At 39.1% G+C, this 21,908-nt stretch overlaps 2 protein-coding genes across 9 annotated transcripts in view; both read right to left on the reverse strand.

Moving 5' to 3' along the window:
* Positions 1–12,624, reverse strand: part of thsd4 (thrombospondin type 1 domain containing 4) — a 22,802-nt gene extending 10,178 nt beyond the window's left edge. Inside the window, exons 1-6 of one of the 3 annotated variants that reach the window (XM_077563634.1) lie at positions 12,560–12,624; positions 12,411–12,477; positions 11,055–11,302; positions 9,515–9,830; positions 7,925–8,027; positions 6,967–7,103 (exon numbers count right to left, since the gene is read on the reverse strand). In XM_077563634.1, the coding sequence (XP_077419760.1) occupies positions 6,967–7,103; positions 7,925–8,027; positions 9,515–9,830; positions 11,055–11,302; positions 12,411–12,477; positions 12,560–12,588 (900 nt within the window). In that variant the 5' untranslated portion in view covers positions 12,589–12,624. Of the gene's footprint in view, positions 1–6,966; positions 7,104–7,924; positions 8,028–9,514; positions 9,831–11,054; positions 11,303–12,132; positions 12,299–12,410; positions 12,478–12,559 lie in introns of those variants that run through there. The other 2 variants (XM_077563636.1, XM_077563635.1) reach the window with 2 other exon arrangements.
* A 2,663-nt stretch (positions 12,625–15,287) lies between these two features.
* lrrc49 (leucine rich repeat containing 49) overlaps positions 15,288–21,908 on the reverse strand; it is a 33,280-nt gene continuing 26,659 nt past the window's right edge. For 5 of the 6 annotated variants that reach the window (XM_077563158.1, XM_077563157.1, XM_077563159.1 and 2 more), the window contains 5 exons: positions 19,130–19,358; positions 18,877–19,062; positions 17,645–17,754; positions 15,898–16,051; positions 15,288–15,776 (listed from right to left, as the gene is read on the reverse strand). In XM_077563158.1, the coding sequence (XP_077419284.1) occupies positions 15,567–15,776; positions 15,898–16,051; positions 17,645–17,754; positions 18,877–19,062; positions 19,130–19,358 (889 nt within the window). In that variant the 3' untranslated portion in view covers positions 15,288–15,566. Of the gene's footprint in view, positions 15,777–15,897; positions 16,052–17,644; positions 17,796–18,876; positions 19,063–19,129; positions 19,359–21,908 lie in introns of those variants that run through there. The other variant, XR_013293793.1, reaches the window with a different exon arrangement.

The raw sequence follows: 21,908 nt of genomic DNA on the forward strand, positions 1-21,908 counted from the left end.
AGTGCACATAGCTATAGAAATATCCTGCCTTTGCTGAGTTCTGTGAAAAAAAGGCACTGGTAGAGAAATGTGGGACTTTCTGTTATGGCTTTAATACACCTACTGTGTGTCATACTATTATCCAATTGTGATCTCTGTGTGGAAAAAAAGGCTTGTAAGGGAATTACGTAATGCCAGGAAAGGGGTGTTAAAAGTTAACACTAGCAGGATACCGTGTAAAAGCACACAATCTTAAAAATATCCGATTCCACCGTAAAAGGCAAAGGAAGATGAATTCCCAATCTTCTTTTAAGGCTTCAATAAGCTGATTTTCCAGGATCTTTTGTGTGAAAGAGAACGTCAGAACAAAGACGTCATCTAATTATCTGATTGTGTGATGCCGTGTCACTGTGTGAAAGCGTGAAACTGTTGAGGCAATGTCCCGTTACGCTGCGTTCCACATAAAAGACCTGTCATTCCATTTGTATTTAATGTTTCCAATGAGCATGTCATCCAGCAACAAATAAAAAGTTCCCAGTGGAAAAAAGAATAAAAACGCAACAATGAAGAGCTGTTAGTGACATGACGAGCATTAAACGGCTCTACCGTGTCAGCGTAAAATCCATCACACCTCACACGACACCATCGCGGCAGTCAAGCACTCCCCTTGTAAAACAAACGCCAACACGAGGTTATTCACGGCCACTCGGACGACAACAATGCGACTCGATGGAAACATACGGCGTGATTTATGGATCCAGAATCGGACTCAAAATCTCAGACAACCGAGAGCGCTAAAACGTGAAGTGCTTTACGGGAAGACTCGAGAAAGTTAAGAAATCATGACAAAACAGACGCCTCAACTTTTCAACTTTGGGATGACGATCATGACGGCATGAAAGTGCTTTAACAAGTATTCAATTTTCCATAGTCATGCTAATGCATTTATCTGTGTATCATTTAGCGGTTGTAAGTGAAACATAGCAGCTAGCTATAGCTTGTTGGCCGATGTACTACTACTTATTGTATGAAACAGAAATTAGGCGGGAAATGGCTACAATTAATACGTCAATAAAGTTGTGCTGTTTATAATACTCTCGGTGAAAGAATATACTAAAGCTCTGATGGGGCTGAACAACAATGCTTCAAGCAGATTCCACCTGGTTAAGCAGCTTTTTTCTTCTTTTTTTTAGGCATGTAAGTGAAACAGCTTCAATCAGACATCAAACCAAACCTAACCCTAACCCTAACCCTAAATAAAAAGATACTTAGTAGCAGACTCAAGGCTAAACAATCATGCTAGATGATAGCGGTAGCTTTGCTAGCTTGTTAGCTGATGTACTACTACTTATTATATGAAACAGAAATTAGGCGGAAATTGGCTACAGTTAATGTCAATAAAGTTGTGCTGTTTATAATACTGTCTGTGAAAGAATATAGTAAAGCTCTGATGGTGCTGAACAACAATGCTACAATGATGACATGATGTCAAAAATGTAAACTAGAATGCTACTTAGCTGAGTGAGCAGCTTTATTTATTTATTAATTTTACAGACTAACCATTATTTGCTGAAAAACTCCCATTTGCTGCTTTTGTGTTAAATACAAAGTGATACAAGTAATACAATTTGGTGGCATTTTGGTGCTAATGAACTATGTTGAAGTGAGCTGAGCAGTGTCAGTGTGATAGGAGTAGTTTTTTTGCCATCATCTTTAATTGGCACTTATAAACTTTTTGGAAGGTGCATCAATTACTCGCGGTTACGGGGGAACAGTATAAACACTTAAAAAGCTTACACTAGAATTTCATTTCGTAAAAACAGAAACCTCTGCCGCGTCTGAACTTTTTTTATTTTTCACTTTCTCTCAGTGGGTGGCTCGCAGCTGCCATCTGCATGCTTTCTCCAGTGAAACCACGATGAAACCATGTTTCTTTTCAATTTAATCATTTAAAGCGGCACTGAAGCCCACCTTCATCTGGAAGTGGTTAGCAGCCGAGTCGAGTCTGAAAACAAGAGGGTCTTAAAAAGAAATCCTGGCGGTATTTTTCCCACACGGTACTGCAGAAGTTTGATCCAAATATCGATACCAACATTGGTATTGATATTCATTGAAAACAGTGTATTGAGATGGATACTTCAGATTCAATTAGATGGTGAAAACATCATAGAAAAAAATGATTGGAATCACTGGTAGTGGCAATAGTGGCAATAATTTGGTATCCTATTGATTGATCTTACAGCATGTCGTACACTTTAGCCTCATGCGCTTATATACTCTTCACATAATAATATCAAGGTTAAGCATTCTGACATTCAGACTGACGGGAACATAAATTCCACAACCATGCAAGCCTTGTAGTTTATACTGTATATAGTCAAGTGCTTCAAACAAACATATTATACCAGCCTTCAATGTAAAAATTATGCCACAAGTGCTTGAAATTAACATCCAAACTTGGTAGGTGGTAAACTCACTAGATTTTGAAAGTATGTGTATCTTTGTGGAAAACAAATTAATCACGATTAATCACAAATGTTATATCTGTTCTAAATGTACAATATAAATTCTAGGTTTTCATACTCTAGTTAACAATAGTGGGAAAAAATGATAAACTAGTAGAAATAGTTCAAATGAATTTTTGACGTCTATAGCCGTCAATGGCAGTGAATGAGTTAAGTTGGACCAGGACTTTAAACGCATTCATTTCAATTAAAAAGTAAGGCATTTAATTTAACTTTCATACTAATTTGGCTCTCAGTCACAACAGAACCAGAATAGAAAAAAGCCAGCACGGACGCCAGAATTAGCGTGCTGTGCATTTGTTCTCCATTGTTTGCTAGCATTAGCATTCCCAGTCATCGCGACGTTTATTCATTGTGGTTCAAGCAAGTGTAAAAGTTTGGAGTTACGCTCCAGTTAACTGCAGAATTTGACTGACTTTAAAATTCAAAGCTTTTAATTCTGCTGTAGTTATCAAAGACTGACAAGTGTGGGAACATAAAAGCAAAATGGGGAATGTGTTTTATTACATTAACCACCAAGCACATGATAAAGTGTCGCTTTCTTGGAGTTATTGGAAAGAGAAAAACATTAGCATTTTCTTCCTGTGGCTTGTGAGATTACATTCGGTATTTAAGGGTTAAGGCTGATAATTTCCTGTTTGCTGGGACTGTAATGGCTGCTTCAAAACAAAATGGCCGACTTCCTGTTTAAAGTCAGAGATTAGTCTTTTTATTGCATCATAATTGTTTATTTAGTATCTATTGGTTTGATTAATTTTTTTTAACCTATTTTTTTTAGCTGGATTAATTTAATTAATTTTATTTCTGAATGACTGTTTTAAAATGAATTCACCATTTGGTGGTATTAATTAATTAATTTATTTAATTATTTATTTATTTTTAATGAATTTACAGCAAAATGAATTCACCAAATTAGTATTTCCTTCCCATCCACATCTACTCTTTTGGTTTCAATTGGGTTTATTCGGTTCCAACATTGCCTTGGCCTTTTCGCTCTTTGCTGCCCCTAAAATGTATACAATTTCACAAGGATACACTGCAAGCAAATCTTAACCATGAACATTAAATTTGCCTTATCATAGGGGAATAAAAGTAAACTGATGCTGTGAAGACATAACAGGATGGAGCCACAGTGCCATATTTTAACACTTATTTACGAGCAAGAAGTGAAAGGCGAACGTTGCACTGGGATTCGAGGAGCTCTTCATACGCACAAACACAAATAAGATCAAATGTTTTCTTGCGACTTTTGCCATACCGTAGCATCTGGAAATGCCATGAACTTTCCCTTTAGAGAAAATGCAGTCAACATTGAGGAATGTATAGTGACGGGATGCTGAATCTGGAAGTCGACTTAAGTGGAAGGTTGCGTTCAACGTGCATGTGACGCCCACATGCCAGGATGGTAAGATGTCTTGAACTTTTTCTACGCGGGGTCAGCACTCCAAAGTGACAATTTTTTGGGGGTCTGCTATCATCATCATATAGTGAATAAACCCCCGTTGTTATTGCGTAAATCTTTATTATTTTTTACCTCATTTTCACAATACCAAAATCTTGTTAATTGACAACTAAATTGTCATCAACATACATTTCTGTCCTCAAAATATTACAACATCTCTGACATGAAGTCAAGCAGTGCTGAGCTAAAACAGCTGTGACATGCACATTCTAGCTAATAGAGCCACCTCCACTTTGACACCTTCATAGCTACGATCTTGTAGTAGAGTCCAAGTTATGGACCAAACCAGGAAAGCTTCACTGGAGCTACTCTGACATGAAGTTACAGTAACCCAAAGTAACTGCGACATCACAATGAGGTGGTCTAGTTCTTCCAACGCTCTGACAGGTACCCCAACAAGCAGGTCCTACCTGAGACCGGGGCTTCCCCTGTACGTGGAGGCAGGCCAGCAGCAGCAGGCTCGGAACTGGCAGCATTCTCCCCAAAACGTGCAGAGCGCTCGCTCTCAAGTCCAAAAAACGGCACCGACCATCCCTTCCGTGCTCCCACTTGTAAAAAAGAGCCGGGGGGAGGTACAGGGGAGGGGTGACGGAGATGTGGGTTTGCGGGGGCTTTTTTTTTTTTTTAGGAGCGAGAGTGAGTAGACAGGTTGGGTTAGATGGATAAACTTAGAAGTTGGGTTGGTTCCTTTTTTACTCAATTTGGGCTTAATAACTCTAAAAACAGTTGGGTCAAAAATAACCTAATTCTGGGTCAAAAAGTTGGGCCGGTCCCTTTTTGACCCAATTTGGGTTATTAACTCTAAAAACAGTTGGGTCAAAAATAACCTAATTCTGGGTCAAAAAGTTGGACCAGTCCCCTTTTGACCCAATTTTGGGTATAAAAAAAATAAAAATAAAAATTAGGTCGGTCCTTTTTGACCCAATTTGGGTAACCATAAAAACAGTCAAGTTAACACAAATATGGGTCAAAATAGGACTTACCACCACTCGGGTCATTGTGACCCAATTTGGGGGGTTGTTTTGACCCCAATATTTGGACTATTATACATTTTTTTAGTGTACACACTTTAACGTTAAACCAAAAGATTAGGTCGGTTCCTTTTTTGACTCAATTTGGGTTATTAACTCTAAAAACAGTTGGGTCAACAATAACACAATTACGCATCAAAAGAGAACTGACTCTCACAAAGGTCAATTTGACCAAACGTTTTGTGTTATTCTTTTAACTCAATATGTTGCGTCAAATGAATAACCCACAAAATGACCCAATTTTTTAGATTTATTGACCACAAAAGTTGGGCTATTCTTTTTTTGTGTGTGTGAATGCACTGTAATGTTAAGTAATAATCAGAAGATGAAAGAATAAAATAAGAACAATAACCCAAATTGTGGTCAGTCCGTTTGACCCATCATTGGGTTATTTTTTACCTCGCTGTTATCATAGTTTACATTTATAATGTCCCAGTGGAATGATACATGATTGCTGCTTTTTTCTTCCATGTCTGACTACTGTACATTGAAATCAAATGTCCTAAGCAGTGCATTTTATTTTCCTCCCACCCGACAGTGGGTTTCGTCATAATGTTGTGGTGGGACTCGATCCTGGCTAAAGATGCTAGCATGCGGAAGATGGGCGTGAAAATTTTTTCCTCTTTACACAGCCGTAGGCCGACAGGATGTTCTGCTGCAGGAAGCACAGGATAAAACTTGACCTCTTCGGGGACTACATTAGAGTGTGTCCTGTTCATGCAGGACGTGTGTATTAATGCCGGAAACGGCAGTTTAAAACGTCTTCTGGCGCCACCAAATTTTGAACATGTTCAAAATGTCTTTGCGGTAAGAAAACTGCTTGAAACCGTTAAAAACTGTTTGAGAACCTTTTGCAAGTTCGAATGAAGCCTGATGAAAAAAAACTACATTGAAAACACAGTTACCTGGTTAAACAAAGCTTAAAGAAAATAATAAATGAATACATACTGGAGCAACGGCAATTCTGGATCTGGAACATGTTCTGGATGTGCGTATCAGAAGCAGACATGTGCAAAGATCATACTGGCGAGTGGCTTTTAAAAGTCTCAGTTTGACGTTCAGCTGTAGTGATGCTTGGCACGTTCCCGTCCACCCTCAGGAAGTTTTTTTCTCTGCATGTTTGGCTTGGGAAAAGCCCGACATTCCCAGAAGCTCTTTCGGGAGGCATTCCTCCAAACAAGTTCAATAGCTCCTGTCTTTGAGCAAAAGTATTGGGTCAAATCTTACGCAGATCAACAAATGACTTGTGGTCTTTGTTTCTTGGTTGCATCACTTGTTGCTAGGCAGACTTCATAGGACTCATTACATTTTACAAACAGTATCTAGATGTATTATGCTCTCCATTCTCCCCCTTTTTTCTAGCTGCCCCTAAGTCTCCTCTCAAAGAAAAGAACTAAAGTTAGCGTAGCTGGAGACTGCACCAGTACAGGCTCCACATTTAGCGGCACTTTTTTTTTTTTCAAGCTGCTTATCAGCGTTGGATTTCAAACGAGCCAAACAGTTGCGCTTCACATTTTAACAGATGCTTTGGCGTTATCGCTAGCCGATAGGGGGGAATTTTCGAGCGGAATGGCTCGAGCAGCTGAGAGGATCCAAAGGAGTGATGAGGAGGGGGAAAAAAATCCTCTGAATGAGAAGAAGTGTGAAGAAAGTGCAGGAAGTGAACGCACCACTGTGGATCCAACATTCATGTTGTGTGTTCGCTCCCACGCACCGACGCGTCAGTCCAATTCTGACAGGTGTGTTTTAGCCACTTGGATTGAAACGCTGTACAAATATCCCACAGCTCTACTTCCTGTGGACCTCAGCTTCACTCCAGGAGATCCTTCTTAAACTATCCTGCCCCCTTGTGGCCACAATCACCGCCCCCCCATTCTAATCACCTTCATTTTTAATTCAGCGGCCAGCCCCTTTTCAGATCAAGACCAGAAACAAAAAAATGAAATAACACGAAGGCATGTGATCTTACCGTGCACGTTCCCGCTACACACACAGAAGAATTGTTGGGCCCGCACGGCGTTCCATCGATCACCTTGTCAGAGAGTCGCACGTAGAACCTGAAGCCGGCGGCTCGACAGTTGAGCGCACAGTGCTGATCCCCCGCAGCTAAAGACACATGGACAATTTACATTTGAACTCTAATCTGGACAGTAAACACCCACATAAATCATTTATATTTTTAGACATTTTTTAATTATACAACCATATTTACATATCATTATTGCATTTTAGATACAGTAAGCCCCCGCATATTCATGGTTCAGTACTTTTATATGTTTTATTTCTTTTGTGCTTTAGCCAATACAGTATTACTTTGGCGCCATCTGGTGGAATCTTGATGCTGTTCTCAGGTTTAATACATAGCTGGTGTTCTTTTTTTATTGGTACTCAATCAAAGGTGAAAATGTAGCATGTCAATACGTCTCTCCTCTGTAATCGTTTACATTTCAGTTGTTTTTTTTGTGTGTAGAGTTGTTGATAACATTTATTATTGTGCATAAAAGGTGAGTTTTTTTTTTTTAAGACAACTGTTTGTAGGGAGCTAGCACGCATATTTGTTTGCCCGTGTGTGATGTCACGTCAGTTTGCGCTAGTGTGTTAGCAAATACTTTTTAGGAGTCGCATATGAAGGTGGTTTGTTTGTTTAGGCTGAGAAATTAAACTACTGAATAAATTGTTTATGTAAAATGATTTCAGGACTGTTTACAAGCTCGAAGTATGGTGTTGATGCTTTATGATCCCCTCCATTGTAAATGTTTTGCCACCATCTTGCGGCATTTTTTTTTTGCAATTACAGGGAGTGTTAATCATTTGCGAATGTAAATGGCCTGGATTCACTAGAATTCTGACACAAGACTTCCAGATTAGCAAATTGCTATGTTGTTTTTGTTTTTTTATGTTGTACTTTTACATGCACACTATGGTACCTTCGTTGAAAGGCTCCCACTCGTACAGTCGACCCATGAAAGGCTTCTTGTCGTGCGTGGCACACTGAGCAGCTCTGATGGGTTTGCTGGATGCAGGACAAGTCTAAAAATAGATGGCAATATGATTATTATTATTGTTTTTGTTATTATTATTATTATTATTAATAATAATATGATTACAGTTTATGGGGAGGAATACAGCAGACAGTAAAAATGGTCCGATTTCAGCAAGACAGCAACTAGGGTGTGTAAAATGTATCGTAATTCTTGATCCATGCAATGTTTATTAAGATACTCGATAACTGTTTTCAATTGTGAATTTTTTTTTAAAACTTGCTGGTATGGCTAATAAAGTATTTATGCTATACAACAGCTTGACTGGAACATTTCCAATTATTTGCTAAGGGAAATTTCATTATTTTAAGAAATGAGATCCATGAATTTGATTTATTTAAAAAAAAAAAAATGGACTGGAAAATTGGAAAGGATAACACTAACATTTCTTCTTCACCCTATCATGACCTTAAACACACACAGATTCACATGGACCTGCTGTTTACTTCCAAAGGGGTACGCAAAGGTTACGTATACACTCACAAAAAAAACATAATTAGTCAAGCAGGAAGAAGTGGAAGCAAACGTTGACGTTACTCATCGATCAGGTTGCTGTTAAAAGAAGACCCGCCGACGCCTCAATTTAAACAAGCCTCTGCTCTGATTTACTTAACGCTCGTGATATTATACAGAACAAAAGGGGTGTGTTCCATTCCAAATAGGCAGGTTGGTGTTCACTGAGTCACTTTAGCTGGGAAGCTCCAGGCTAAAAATGCAGGAAGTTAACACTCACTGGTCACATCATTAGGTACACCAGGACTATACAATGACAGCGAATACAAGAGCTAAAAACACTCTAGTAACAGTTGGGTCCAAAAAAAAACTAAGCTGGGACAAAAATAGACCCATCCAATACTTTATTTTCCTGGGTTGTTGACTGAAAAAGTTAGGTTGTTTTATACAAAACAATCAGGAAAGTTGGGTTAAATTGACGAATCAGATTAGTAAATGTTTTAACCAAATTGGGCTCTTTTTGACTCAACTGTTTTTAAAGTGAAAGATTAAGACAATATTTTCAATTCGACCCAATATTCTGGGCTGTTTTAAACAAAAGTTTAAAAAAATCTAAAAAGTAGTTTGTTTGTTTTTTTTAAACAACTGGAAAAGTTGGGTTAAATTGAGTCAATCTTTTACCCAAATTGTTGTTGTTTTTACTCATCTGTCGAGTGAAGAATTAAGATATTTTCAATTTGACTCAACTTTCTGGTTTGTTTAAAGTAACAAAAAAAACAAAATTGGGTTATTGTGTACAAAACAAGTTGGGAAAGTTGGGTTAAATTAACATATCGGATCAGTCCATTTTTGACCCAGATTGGGTTATTTTTGAGCCAACTAGAGGAAGCAAACTTTCGGACTTTTCCAGACTTATATTTAATTAAGAACTAAATTTATAAATTGTAAGATCTACTTTCAAGGCTATAATACATCATAAAAGATGAAAGGGTTACATTTGTTTATTCATTTGGGTATTCGTACCGGATGGTCACAGAGTCTGTGGTGATTGTGCTCTCCCAGACAAGAAGAAGCCGGGCTATGGTGGTAGGGTCGCTCCAGTTGTGGCTGCGGCTGCTGGGATCGGGAACCCTGGCCCATCTGGCCCGGCTGATAGAGCGGCGCCCACAGCGTCTCCGTGTGAGGTCCGCTGCGGTCGCGGTGGTGCGACTTGAGGACACCGCGGTGGGGGACGGCAGAACGTCCGTGTCTGTCAAGTTGGGACTGTTGGAGCCTTCCGGGAGCCTGCATCGAAGCTCTTCCGTAGCCGTACCTGCCCGATGTGATGGCGCTGATCCTCCTGAAGACATTTAGTCAATGACAGACTGACCTCCATTTACAATCGAAATTGTAATATGTAAGTTGTAAAATGTAGTTGCGGGCTAGGGTACACTTTTAGCAAAACCCCAGACAACTGCAAAATAGTCCCTCATTTCGGAGTAAAGTCCTCGGATGGAAATGCGCCAGAGTCCCCTTCAACGGCACCCCCGTTGCTCAGCTGTCAGCGTGATTTGTTTAAACAGGAAGGACTGCAGATCCCAAAGCTGCCAAGCACCGGCTGAGTTCTGGACTCTCTTTAAAGAAGAGATTTACAAAGGACCAAAAAACGTGGGTGGGGTCCGTGGGGTCCCACAGTTCAGCGCCACAGCCCCATTGAGTTACTTTCAGACCCAACAGAGAACTAATAACTAGTATGAGCAAAAACGAAAACAGCATTGGGCTGAAGACTTGGACTTGGCTCAGAGACCAGGCCATTTAAGACTCTTAACTCTCTTTGATGCTTACAAAAAAAGGCTAACGGGTTGAAAGCTTTTAATTGTCTTTAATATGAACAAATACTAATAAACACATATGTTCAATTTGGCAAAACAGTACCGGTACATTATCTTTCGTTTATAGGTTTGTTGAGTTAGGTTCATTTAAGGCTCTTAACTCTCTTTGATGCTTACGAAAAGACCAACGTTAAATTGGTTGAAAGCTCCTAACTGTCTTTGATTTGAACAAAAACACTTTTGTTCGATTTGGTAAAACAGTACCGGTACATTATCTTTTGTTTTTAGGTTTGTTGAAGACTCTCTGTGTTGTTTGTGGAAACCTAAAAAAAATCAAACATAACTCGTGAAGCTGACGTCTTTGATGGTCTTTGATGTTTAAGTTCATTAAATAATTAACCTATTACAAACACATGTACGTTTGTATCTTAGTTTGTTTTAAGACTAAATTGTCTTTGATGCTTACGAGAACATGTTTTGTTGAATCCTCTTGTCTGCCTTTGATGTTTACAAAAAGAAAACACGACGCTCCTTAAATTAGTTGAAGACTGTGTGTCATTGATGTTCATGTTTCATTGAATACAAAACGCATTAGAATTGTTTGCTAGGTTCACTTAAGGCTGTATTCTCTTTGATACTTACAAAATCAGACATGTTAGGTTTGTTGAATATACTTCACTGTCTTTGATGTTAACCAAAATCTGGAGGTCTGATTGACAAATATGGTCACTTGCCTTGGATGTTCACTGTACCTGCGTCCGTCAGACGTGCTCCCCTCATGACGGCCGTCGTCCCGATAGACGGAAACTGAAGGTCTCAAGGCTGAGATGACGAGGCCTGGATGCGAGGGACGGGAGATTTTCAGACACGGCCGACTTCGCTCCTGCACGCCACCTCCGCACGTCAGGGAGCAGGCCGACCAGGGCCCCCAGGTACCCCAGGACACTCCACGGTCCGCTTCAGAGTCTAATGGGGACTCTCCAGGGATCCTCTGTGGCACCTGGATGAGAAGAACAATTGACATTTCCTCAGGTGGATCTTTTTTAGAAGCTGAACTCGTGCCACAAAAAAAGAGGGTGAGTCCAAGTTTTAAGTCATGATTTGGCTGCTGACTGGAAGTCTCTGTTGGCCTGCAGCCCTTCTCAGTTTTGGCTCCGTTTCCCTTCAGCAGAGAAATTTATTAGTGAACTTTGTGATGCAGAAGCCTGCAGCAGTAGGTAGACCAACGGTGCCAGGTTAGACGGCTTTGTTGTGGATCCACATGGAAATCCTGCTCTTTTAGAAGTCTCCATTCACAGGACTTTTAGAGAATAGAAAGTTTGGACGGTTGCCAGTAAACTGGTTGTCTGGCAATCATGAAGCAATCTTTAATGTTTTCAGAGACTTGTAAATTGTCTTTGATGTTAACAAAAGAAAGAACTTGAGATAACTGAAAACTTGATCGACACTTTGAACGCACCTCGTGACCCCGCGTCTCTCCTGAGGCTACGCCGTCTGAGTGTCGCTTATCAATGAATTGCTTATGCTGTGGTAGCGAGAGGGGATCGTAATTACTTTCCACCAACAAGGAATAAAGATAAGATCAGATAACCTTTAATAGTTAGTAGTTTTAAAAATCGAATTCATCAAATTTGACAGATTAATGCATTATATATAATAATTCATGATAATAATTAATACACAATAATTAATAAATAATGATAATAAATATCTAAAAATAATAATAATTATAATAATAATTATGAATACATAATAATTGTTAATGAACAGCTCTAAAATAAAAATAAATAACATTTAAAAATCCTGCGAAGACCGTAAACAGGCTCTCACCATCTTTCAGAACTTCCACTCAGCGCCCGAGCTGCTGATGTAGCAGTTTGTTGACACAATAGCACATTAGCACCTGAACATTTTGGGAGTGTTCCCACTAGCTTTCCACACTTTTCGGGAAACAGGAAAAAGGAGAGTCCTCTCACTCGGAGGCATTCGTCGAACAAAGAAGCGATTATGATGATGCGTGCAGCGCCGGTGCCAGGACGACATCACGAGATGAGTTTGTGTGTGGATGGCACGTGTTTGGACTTGGGCGCGACCTCGGTCCTGCTCACCTTTCTGTGGTCCGCGGCGTGTTGACATTTCACTGCCTCCAAGCAAAGCAAAAACAGCAAAACATCCCTTCAGAACGAGCCGGTTGGAAGGATTAATTGCAGGTACACGACACATTACATCAATGGTGCTGCTTTGAAAAAAACATTACCTAACAAGCCACTTGTAGACTTCTCGCATTCTTGCAGGATGATGATCACACACTATTCGGAAATGACAAATTAGACATGCTCAAACATTGAACTTGGTTGCATACTGATTGTAATTACATCCAAGGGAACGACATGTAATAAGATCCCTACAACAAACTACAAGCTGATTTGATAGTGATATACACACTCAAACATATTAAATGGCATATTTGAATTGAATGTGTAATGTCAATCGGATCTGGATTAACGTTACATGCAACATCAAACCGGTAACATTTCATGTTTGGCCACTTTCCAACATGAATAAACCATGCTATCAATGTAGCATACTTGGCTAACATCTGCTTGTACACAGAACACATTGTACATACAGTCAAGTGCACGTTCATGAGGGGCTAACTTTGGTGAGGGACGCAAGGGTCGGTTGGGGCGTAGTGAAGTGAGGTTACTTTCAAATCTTCCTAGCACCTGCACTTTTAAAATTGGTTTCTAACACTGCATAGATTTGGGCTTTTTGCCCAATGGGTTACAGTGGTATGATTTATTTTTTCCTAGTTTTAAGAATTTTAGAGGTTATCCTTATAAGTGTGATGCAAATAAAAAACATAATTTGTATGATTGTATGTATCATTATGACAGACATTAAGTGAATGTGTGGATATAAGTGAATTTTAACTTCTTTTTTTCTTTTTTTTTTACACACACATTTACTTGAATTACACTAGTTTTAAAAAGGTCTAAAAGATCTGTATGTGTTTTAATGTTTAGGACACACGTTAGCTTAATTGAAAACTTACAATTGTTATTGATGTTTACAAATATATGCATGCTATGCTAGCTTCATCTAAGACGCAAGTAACTTTTTTTGATATACAAACATATATTCTATTTTAGGTTCACGGAATGCTTGCAACTGGCTAACATTTGACATTTTCCAAAACTGCTAAAGCAATTTGATATTACAGTACATTATATTAAATATTTTTTTATGATATTTTTGCATTATAATACATACTCTATTGCTATGGTACAAGGACAAACACTATGTTTTTATGTTTGCATGTACTGCATACAGTATGAGTTGGTGCATGTGTGCACGTGGTGTGCTGTTGTAGAATGTGACGCTTTTGTGTGTGTATTGATTTGTATTAAAACGTGTAGAAGGATGGGTATGTTGTGTATACTACACATATTGCCCAAGGATATCTTTGACAAAACTCTATAATAAATACAGTATATTTAAAAAAAACTAAACTAAAAAAACACTGTGCCAATGAAAAGATCCAAGAGGGAGATAATAAATCCCAATAATTATTATTCATTCATCTAAAGTTTTTTTTTTTAAACGGGTAAACAAATAACATGCAACTTACTACCACTTTACATATTTTAATGAAGTCAACAGGAATTCACCCAACAATAATGTGTAAAAAAAACAAACCAACAAACGCACACAAAAATAGTTGAATACTTGCCCGAGTGTTCCAGGTGGTATATTTGAACTCCAGTGGACTTCTAAGGCAACATGTTTCAGTCTGCAGCCTCCATGAACGCCACCTTTCCCAACTGCTAAACTACACATATTCCACTTTCCCTGCCAAGCTTTTCCCGTCCACCGCCACCAGCCGAATGGTGTAAAACAAACATTTTCGATCCCCAACTTAGAGTCCCATCAAAAAGGTGCGGAGGAGTTCCACAGAGCCGCTAAAAGTCATCCCGCTGTCCTCGGGTGCTTGTGACTTTAACGCGCAGGAGAGCCTGAATGTGACGGACTTGACGCGGTGAGGAAAAGTGACTCTTTCGCGCCCCCTGCTGGAATACAACCGTACGCCCCCTTTGAATTCTCGAGAACGTTGTGGAAGAATGTGTAAACAACAAAAATAAACAATAATATTAACAATAGTGATGATAATAAAAGCTGAATTTAAAAACAAACTACATAAACGTTGCTTCTGAATAGGCATGTATAAATTACTTGCAATTGTTTTTAAAGCGTAAAATGTGTCCAAAATGTATTACAAATACAGACCATTAAAAAAAAATTAAAAAATAAAGGCATTCAAACTCAAGTAACTAAAAAAAAAAAAAAATAGAATACATAAATAAAATTTAAAAAATCCAATGTAATTTAAAGAAAAATGTTTGTTTTGTTTTTTTTAACATTAAAAAAATCATCTTAATTATAGCTGATGTTACTCCTCCTGGTTAGTGCTGCATAAATAAATAGTAAATAGATATAACAAGGACACTGAGTGCTTCCTGGACCCCAAGGCCAAAACATTTTCTCTTTACATTGCTTTCTCTTTACATTGCAAAATTTGTATTTTATTTTAATGATGTGAAGCACATTGTGTATTAAATGTGCTATATAAATAAAGCTTGAACTGGAAAACACAAACCAAAGAACATTAATGTCTATTGTCTGGCGATGGGGCATTGTGGATCTCAGAGAGGAGAGATTTCCAGAGGGCGGGGCCAGCCACGATGAAGGCTCTGACCCTACTGAGGGGGAAATTGCCAGATTTTAGGGAGCTGCAGTTGAGTAAATAAATATTTGAATTCACACTCCAAACGCTGCATTGCAATTTTATATAATTTGTTTACTTTTCAAGTTGATTTATTTATACATGGACAAATTAGCAAAAATATGACCCAAACAATGTCATTGATTAAATAAACACCTGTAGTGAAAAGTGTTAGGCGTAAAACACAAATGAGGAGCACCAATGAGCATGTTAATAGAGAATCTTTTAATACTAAGTGCAGTACAATAGATTGATCCTGTCTTCTAGACAGGACACATGAAAGATGAACATATGAGGTTTAAGACACGGAAAAGATCATTCAAAACAGAATGTGGTCATTTCAAAACTGTCCCAACTACATTCAATCAACAAGTCCTCATGGTGGTCCACGTGGAGAAGGTGCTTGTGAAAACGTCCCAGACGTGAGCGTGTGTGTACGTGTGGTTACTTGGTCAAGATGGCCGTCATGAGCTGTCCTCATTCACTTGGACAGCTTGGCAAGGCTGGCTTGGCGGAAGGCCGCTCGGTCGCTCATCTCCAGCACGCAGTCGCGCACCATCTCGCCGAACATGGCGGGCCACAGGCGGTGCAGGGCCTCGCCCTTCACGTTAGTCTCGGACGCCCGGCGCACCAGATCTTGAAGGTAGAGGTCCACGGTGGCGGCGCGCTCAGACGCCTCCGCGGCGCCCTCCTGTGACGCAAGAGCATCATTTTCATTTTTTGCTATCATGTCATTGTGAAGTGAGTGCAACTTACAAGTCAAAACTAAAGATAAAGAATCGGCCAAACGACGTCTCAATACTTGCGCGGACCTCTGGGCTGTCTGTACTGCCGGCCCGGCTGGGATAGTTGAAGAGCGCTCGACTCAAACCTTCGCCCACCAGCTTCCCGTTGTCCCGCAGCTCCTCCGGGCTGAGCCCCGCGCGCCGGCCGCGCCCCTCCAACAGAAACTGCAGCTGCCGCTTCCTTCGGGGGGGTGAAAGACGAGATGGAGAGAGGCCAGCGAGTGAGTCATTTATTTGCCCACCAAATAACCTTCTCTTTTTTTTTTTTAAATACAGATACAATACCATAGATTCCATTCAAATTAAACTTTACAAAATATTTGATGCTAGCAAGTGGCGTGGCCTCTTTAAAATGCATAATAATATCTTGCCTTTAAGTTGTGGGGAAAAAACTATAATGACTCCTTTAATAGATTGAGTTGACATAAGATGCGTGGGAACTAAACTCACACATTACCTGAAAACTATCTGACGGCAGTGAGATTGTCTGGACACGACATACATTTTTCCAGTTTAATTACTAAGGAGTCTACGTTGCTATTTACAGTTCAGCCCGAGTGCACGCTTGAGGACAGAATTAGAGTATGAAAGGGAAAAAGGTGGAATGTGTGTACCGTATGTGTGTGTGACGGTGCCAAGTACGCACCCCGAGCGAGACGCATCGCTTTTAGCGCCGCCGGCTGCCTGGTGCCAGGCTCACACAAATATGTGTATAGAAACGCACGGCAGTCAAGCATGCACATGCCCGCGAGGGCTTCCACGTCCTTCACATACTTGCTGTCAGCGGTGGGGAGTAATAGAGTACTAATACTTTTGTTTTTGCATTTAAGTTGATTTTTTTACTCTAAGAAGTTGGGGAAAAAAAACATACAGTATGGGTCAAAAAGGATATAAGTGTATTGCATTCACGGGGGGGGGATTCGTTTTTTTAAATGTTCAGTTTTTTTATATATATATTCAGTTTTATTGCATTATTTTTTCTGTCATTAAAAAAAATATTCCGAAAAACGAGGAACAAAATATTCAGAAAAACAGAAGAATTTTTTTTTTTTTTAACGAAAAACAGGGGAATAAATTATTTTTAAAAAACAGACAAAAAATTACTCAGAAAAACAGAGGCTGGTGCTCTGTTTTTTGGAGTATTTATAATGTATATTTTTTTTTTACTGCAAGGAGTGACTAAGAATTCAGAGGTAAAAAAAAAGAGGTAATAAATACGCCGAAAAACAGAAGCTGGTGCTCTGTTTTTTTTTAATTATTATTATTATTTCCTGTTTTTCAGATTTTGAACAATTTTTTCAAATTTTTCTGAGTAATTTTTGCTCCTGTTTTTCTGAATATCGACCACCCCCCAACCCCCACCCCGCCCACCCGTTTTTCAAAATATTTTTTAATGGCAGAAAATAAAATATTCTGTAAAACAAAACAAAAAAAAATCTGAAAAACGTAATTAAAAAAACAAATTACACAAACAAACAAAGTTCCCCCCCAAAAATGTGTCAGAAAAACAGGAAGTGAATGCAATACACTTCCGTAAAAAAGGGACCAAAATAACTTTCTGGATCATTCATTTAACCCACAAAGTCGGGTCAAATGAATAATCAACAAAACAACCCAAAATTTGAGTCTCTTTAGCATGAAAACAAACAAGCATTTTTGTGTCTTTTTGGGTTAAATCACTGATTTCAAACTAAAGGCTCAGTGGCCAGATCCGGCCCGCTCTATTCTTTAGTGTGGCCCGCAAAAGTTGCGGTTCTGTGTCTCTGCGCCTCACCTGGACTCCTCCAGCAGCAAGAGGAGGCGGCAGCGCGGTGTCTCGGTGGCCGCCACGTGGCCCAGCGTACCGAAGACGCGCTCGGCGGCGATGACATCATTCATGGTGACCTGGCGATGGACGTGAACACACACACATACACACAGATATACTGATACAACACACAGAAACATACACGGTGACATCACATCAAGAGGGAAAGCTAGATGTTTAATTTTACACGGATGTACACCTGACAACGGCAATGAGATCCAGTACAATATAAAGAAATGTTTTCCCTAATTTAGAAATTATCTTTATATAATCCCACATGGGCCCAACAACATACAAACACAATAAAATAAAATAAAATATTAAATTAATTACATTAAAGCAAGTTAAGGTTGATGTTCTTAGAGCGATATGAAAGTGATTTGGATTAGAATTTTTTTTAATGTATTTTTGAGAGTGTTACTCAAAACTAAAGAACACTATATGGGATCGGGCAAATAAAATAAAATGAAATTTAATTAAATTAGTTGTGTTAATATTTGTGTTGATTAGTGCGTAAATTTTTAGTTAATTTAAAGTTCCCTGAACACCACAATTTTTTTTTAACGCGCAATTGACTTACTTGGAAAGCCTGTATTGGGGAATTCCAGTTGCAACGTAGCAAACACATCCACGTCAAAATTTAGCAGTAATAAATTTAAAAATGCATATATTTCTGGAGACTGGGGTCAAGTTGTATTTTACAATTCTGAAAATGTGCAGAATTGAATGTAAATGATTAGATAGCTTTTAATATGAAAAGAAAAATGCACTGACCTGTCACCATCTTAAAAATGCAAATATGCCATCTAGTGGCAGGGAAATGACCTCAATACAAATCAATATGACACTCGTTTTATACATTACAATACATTTTATAATATTAACTAAATTTTATGAATTATTATGAAATTACTGTATCAATGACTAAAAGATGCAGCCATATTTCTATTAGTTTATGTTAACTTTTATGTTAGCAAAAGTATGAAAACTTAAAAACTTAAAAAATATCTTATTGTACATTTAGAACAGATATTGTCGTGAATTAACTGTTGAAGTCATGCGATTAATTACGGTTAAAAAAAATGTAATCGCCTGACACCCCTAATTAAAATAGAATTGTGCACAATTGACATCTACTGACATCAAAACAATAAACATCCAGTGAAAGTAAAATCCTGCAAGGGTGTACGCAGACTCACCTCCTGGCCATTGATCCTCTGCAGGTTAAAGTGGTGAAGGCGGTAGATGACGAAGGAGCGCCACAGGGAGAGGCCCACCACCGGGTTGCCCTGCGGGTGAACGGTCAGCTGGTCCAGACGTCGAACCTGAGCCAGTGCGGCCAATTGCGGCAGGCGGCTGATGTTGGCTTCCAGGAAAATAAGATGCTGCATGAAAAAAGAAATGTTGCATATTCTGTGCTACATAAGGATAGGCGTAATCCTCTGCCCTCACCGCCAGATTGGGGAACTTGACCCTGATCCTGGGCAGCGCGGGTATGATGGCGTCAAAGTGGATGTAGCGGAAGGCGATGACGGTGACGGCGCCGGCCGTCTGCGCCCCCCAGCCCCTCTCCAGCGCCTCCAGGGCGCCAAGCCCGAACAAGCGCAGGGTGTCGCCGTCCAGCTCGGCCAGATGACTGTCGGACAACGACAGGCTGGTCACGCTTCCTGCTTCTGTCAGCCTGAACACAAAGAAATCATATTTCATATAAATTATTGGTGAATTTATGGATAATTCAATGTTGCAAAAGTACAGTACAACAACACAACAGTTTCCAGTCTATTACAATAAAATATAAATAAATATTTAATATTAGACATAGAATTATTCAAAATTATAAGATTTCTGTTATTAAATATACTTTTCTACAACACTACACTCTAAAAACAGTTGGATCAAAAGTAACCCAGCTATGGGTAAAAAATGGTCCAATCCTCTACTTGGGTCAAATTGACCCATAAATTGGATCGGCCCATTTTTGATCCCATGATTGGCTTACTTTTGACCCAACTGTTTTTAGAGTGTACAATAATACAAGTCTTTGGAAGTCACTGGAACGGAGCCACATAACGTTAGCACACAGCGCCCTGTTTTATCTAAAGTACTTGTTGCTGTCCAACAAGCATTTTAGATGTCACACCAGATGCTGCGCTGACAACATCTAATTATCTGTTGGCAGGATGCTGCGTCGCCGTGTGAAAGCGCGCACAATTGCGGCAATGTCCCCATGGATTCTGTGTAAAAGGAATAAGAAGAAAAATGCCGGATCTTCAGCAGTTTGGAAACAGGAAGGTACTTTCCGTACATGGTGGTTAAAAAAAAATTATCTTTTGCTTCTTATTCTTAGACCACCGATCGGTCTAATCAGCCACTAATTCAGTCGTGCCTGTCAACATACTAATCACATCTTTCTTCCCTTCACACCCACCCAATTTCTTAAGCGGAGAACCAATTAAGGTTTAGGAGAATAATCCTTTGATTGCAGGATACTAATCTGAGATTCGTGTTAAAACAGATTTTTTTTTGGGAGTGTGATTTTGATTAGAGCTCAGTGAATCCGACGTGCATCTAGCCTGACATGAGGTACAGATTATGGACACACCGTTAAAAGTCGTCATATTAGCTTCTGAAGCTGCACATACTTGAATGTTTGAATTAGTTGTCAACATAGAGTAGGGAAGATATTTATGTTTGGTAATGTGTCCGCTGCATGTGCCATATGAAAAGATCTGCACACTAATCGACAAACTATAACGCAGTGAGTGACACAGTAATGAAGTACTGCCTCCAACAGTGAAAATACAATGAGATTTTATGTGCACTCATTTTGTTTTGTCACGACCTGGACTAGTAGTAGTTGCTTACTTAGCCCTAAAACCGCCTCCAGTTACCAAGGTAACAAAAGTTATACTCAGCATTAGCCCAGGGGGTGGTGAGCAATGGTTCATTTACTGTACATGAAACAGACCCCCCCCTCCCCCCCCTCAATAAATAAATAAATAAATAAATAAAATAACAGATTAATTCCAATAAGAGTCTTACAGGTATGTGTTAAGGGTACTGTTCTTATTTAACCACTTGTGTATTTTGGCCTAAGGAAGAAAAAACGTACATACTATGCCTTTATTAAATTGTCAAAAATATGCATCATGTCTACAGTAGATTAAACTGTCAAAAAAAAAAATAAGCAAAATGCCGCCTTAATTTTTTTTTTATTGCACATCTCCTTTAAATAGCAACATTGATTTGATAATATCTCTCTTTAATTTGGGAAAAAATACAGCTCCTCTGAACCAATTAATTGCTGCCATACTCATCATATCATGCTGTAGTCAACAATAGTGCATACTGGTAAATTGTGTACAAGTGTGGTCTTGCCTCTGTGTACATATTTGAATCCATAAGAGATGCAACAAAAACAAGCTCACACAAAACAGCCCACCCAATTACACTTGGCAGGAAGTCGTAAAAAGATGACGGGGAAAGTACCACGGCGCTCAACCTACCGCTGAGAAAACATGTCACTTTTACACTCGGATGTAAATCAATTAAAGTCCATCATTGTTTAATCCCGTGGGAGATCATCTGGCAATTTAAGCCCTCCATAAGATGTGGACACAGACTTCACTTATTTAAGCCTGTGCATAAATGCTGCTACAAGAGCATTAAAGTGCGATTTGATTATTGACCGCCTTAAAAAGTGACAGTCGTGTTGGATTTTGGCTACTTCCGCGACCTTTAGCGGGATCATTTTTTCTTTTTGTTTTAGCTTGTTATAACACGGCTAAGATCATAAAGAAGGAAAAAGGCTGAATAAGTCTATATATATGCACTTGTCATCAAAGGCCGAGTAATTTTTATTTTGACTTCATTTAAATACATAGCAACTAACTGAAATGTACGTGTGTACGTACAACAGTTAAAAAATGACTTAAAATTTCATACTATACTTAAAAAAATGTAAAGGTTTCGAGGCAACCAGAATTTGACCTTGAGACAATAATTTTACAGAATTTTTTTAACATTATTTCTCCATGGCAAAAATGCATTTTATAACTTCTAACAGCTTAAAATGCAACAGAAGGATATAATTAAGAATAGAGATCAGGTAGCAGTTTGCAATTAACCAGAGGGGACACACACACACACACACAGATGAATACACATGGACAGCTTGACCCAAACACAAACACACATGGACCCCCGCATACATACAGACGAACAGACACAG

This window comes from Vanacampus margaritifer, chromosome 4 (genome assembly GCF_051991255.1).
Source record: "Vanacampus margaritifer isolate UIUO_Vmar chromosome 4, RoL_Vmar_1.0, whole genome shotgun sequence".
Lineage (NCBI taxonomy): Eukaryota > Metazoa > Chordata > Actinopteri > Syngnathiformes > Syngnathidae > Vanacampus > Vanacampus margaritifer.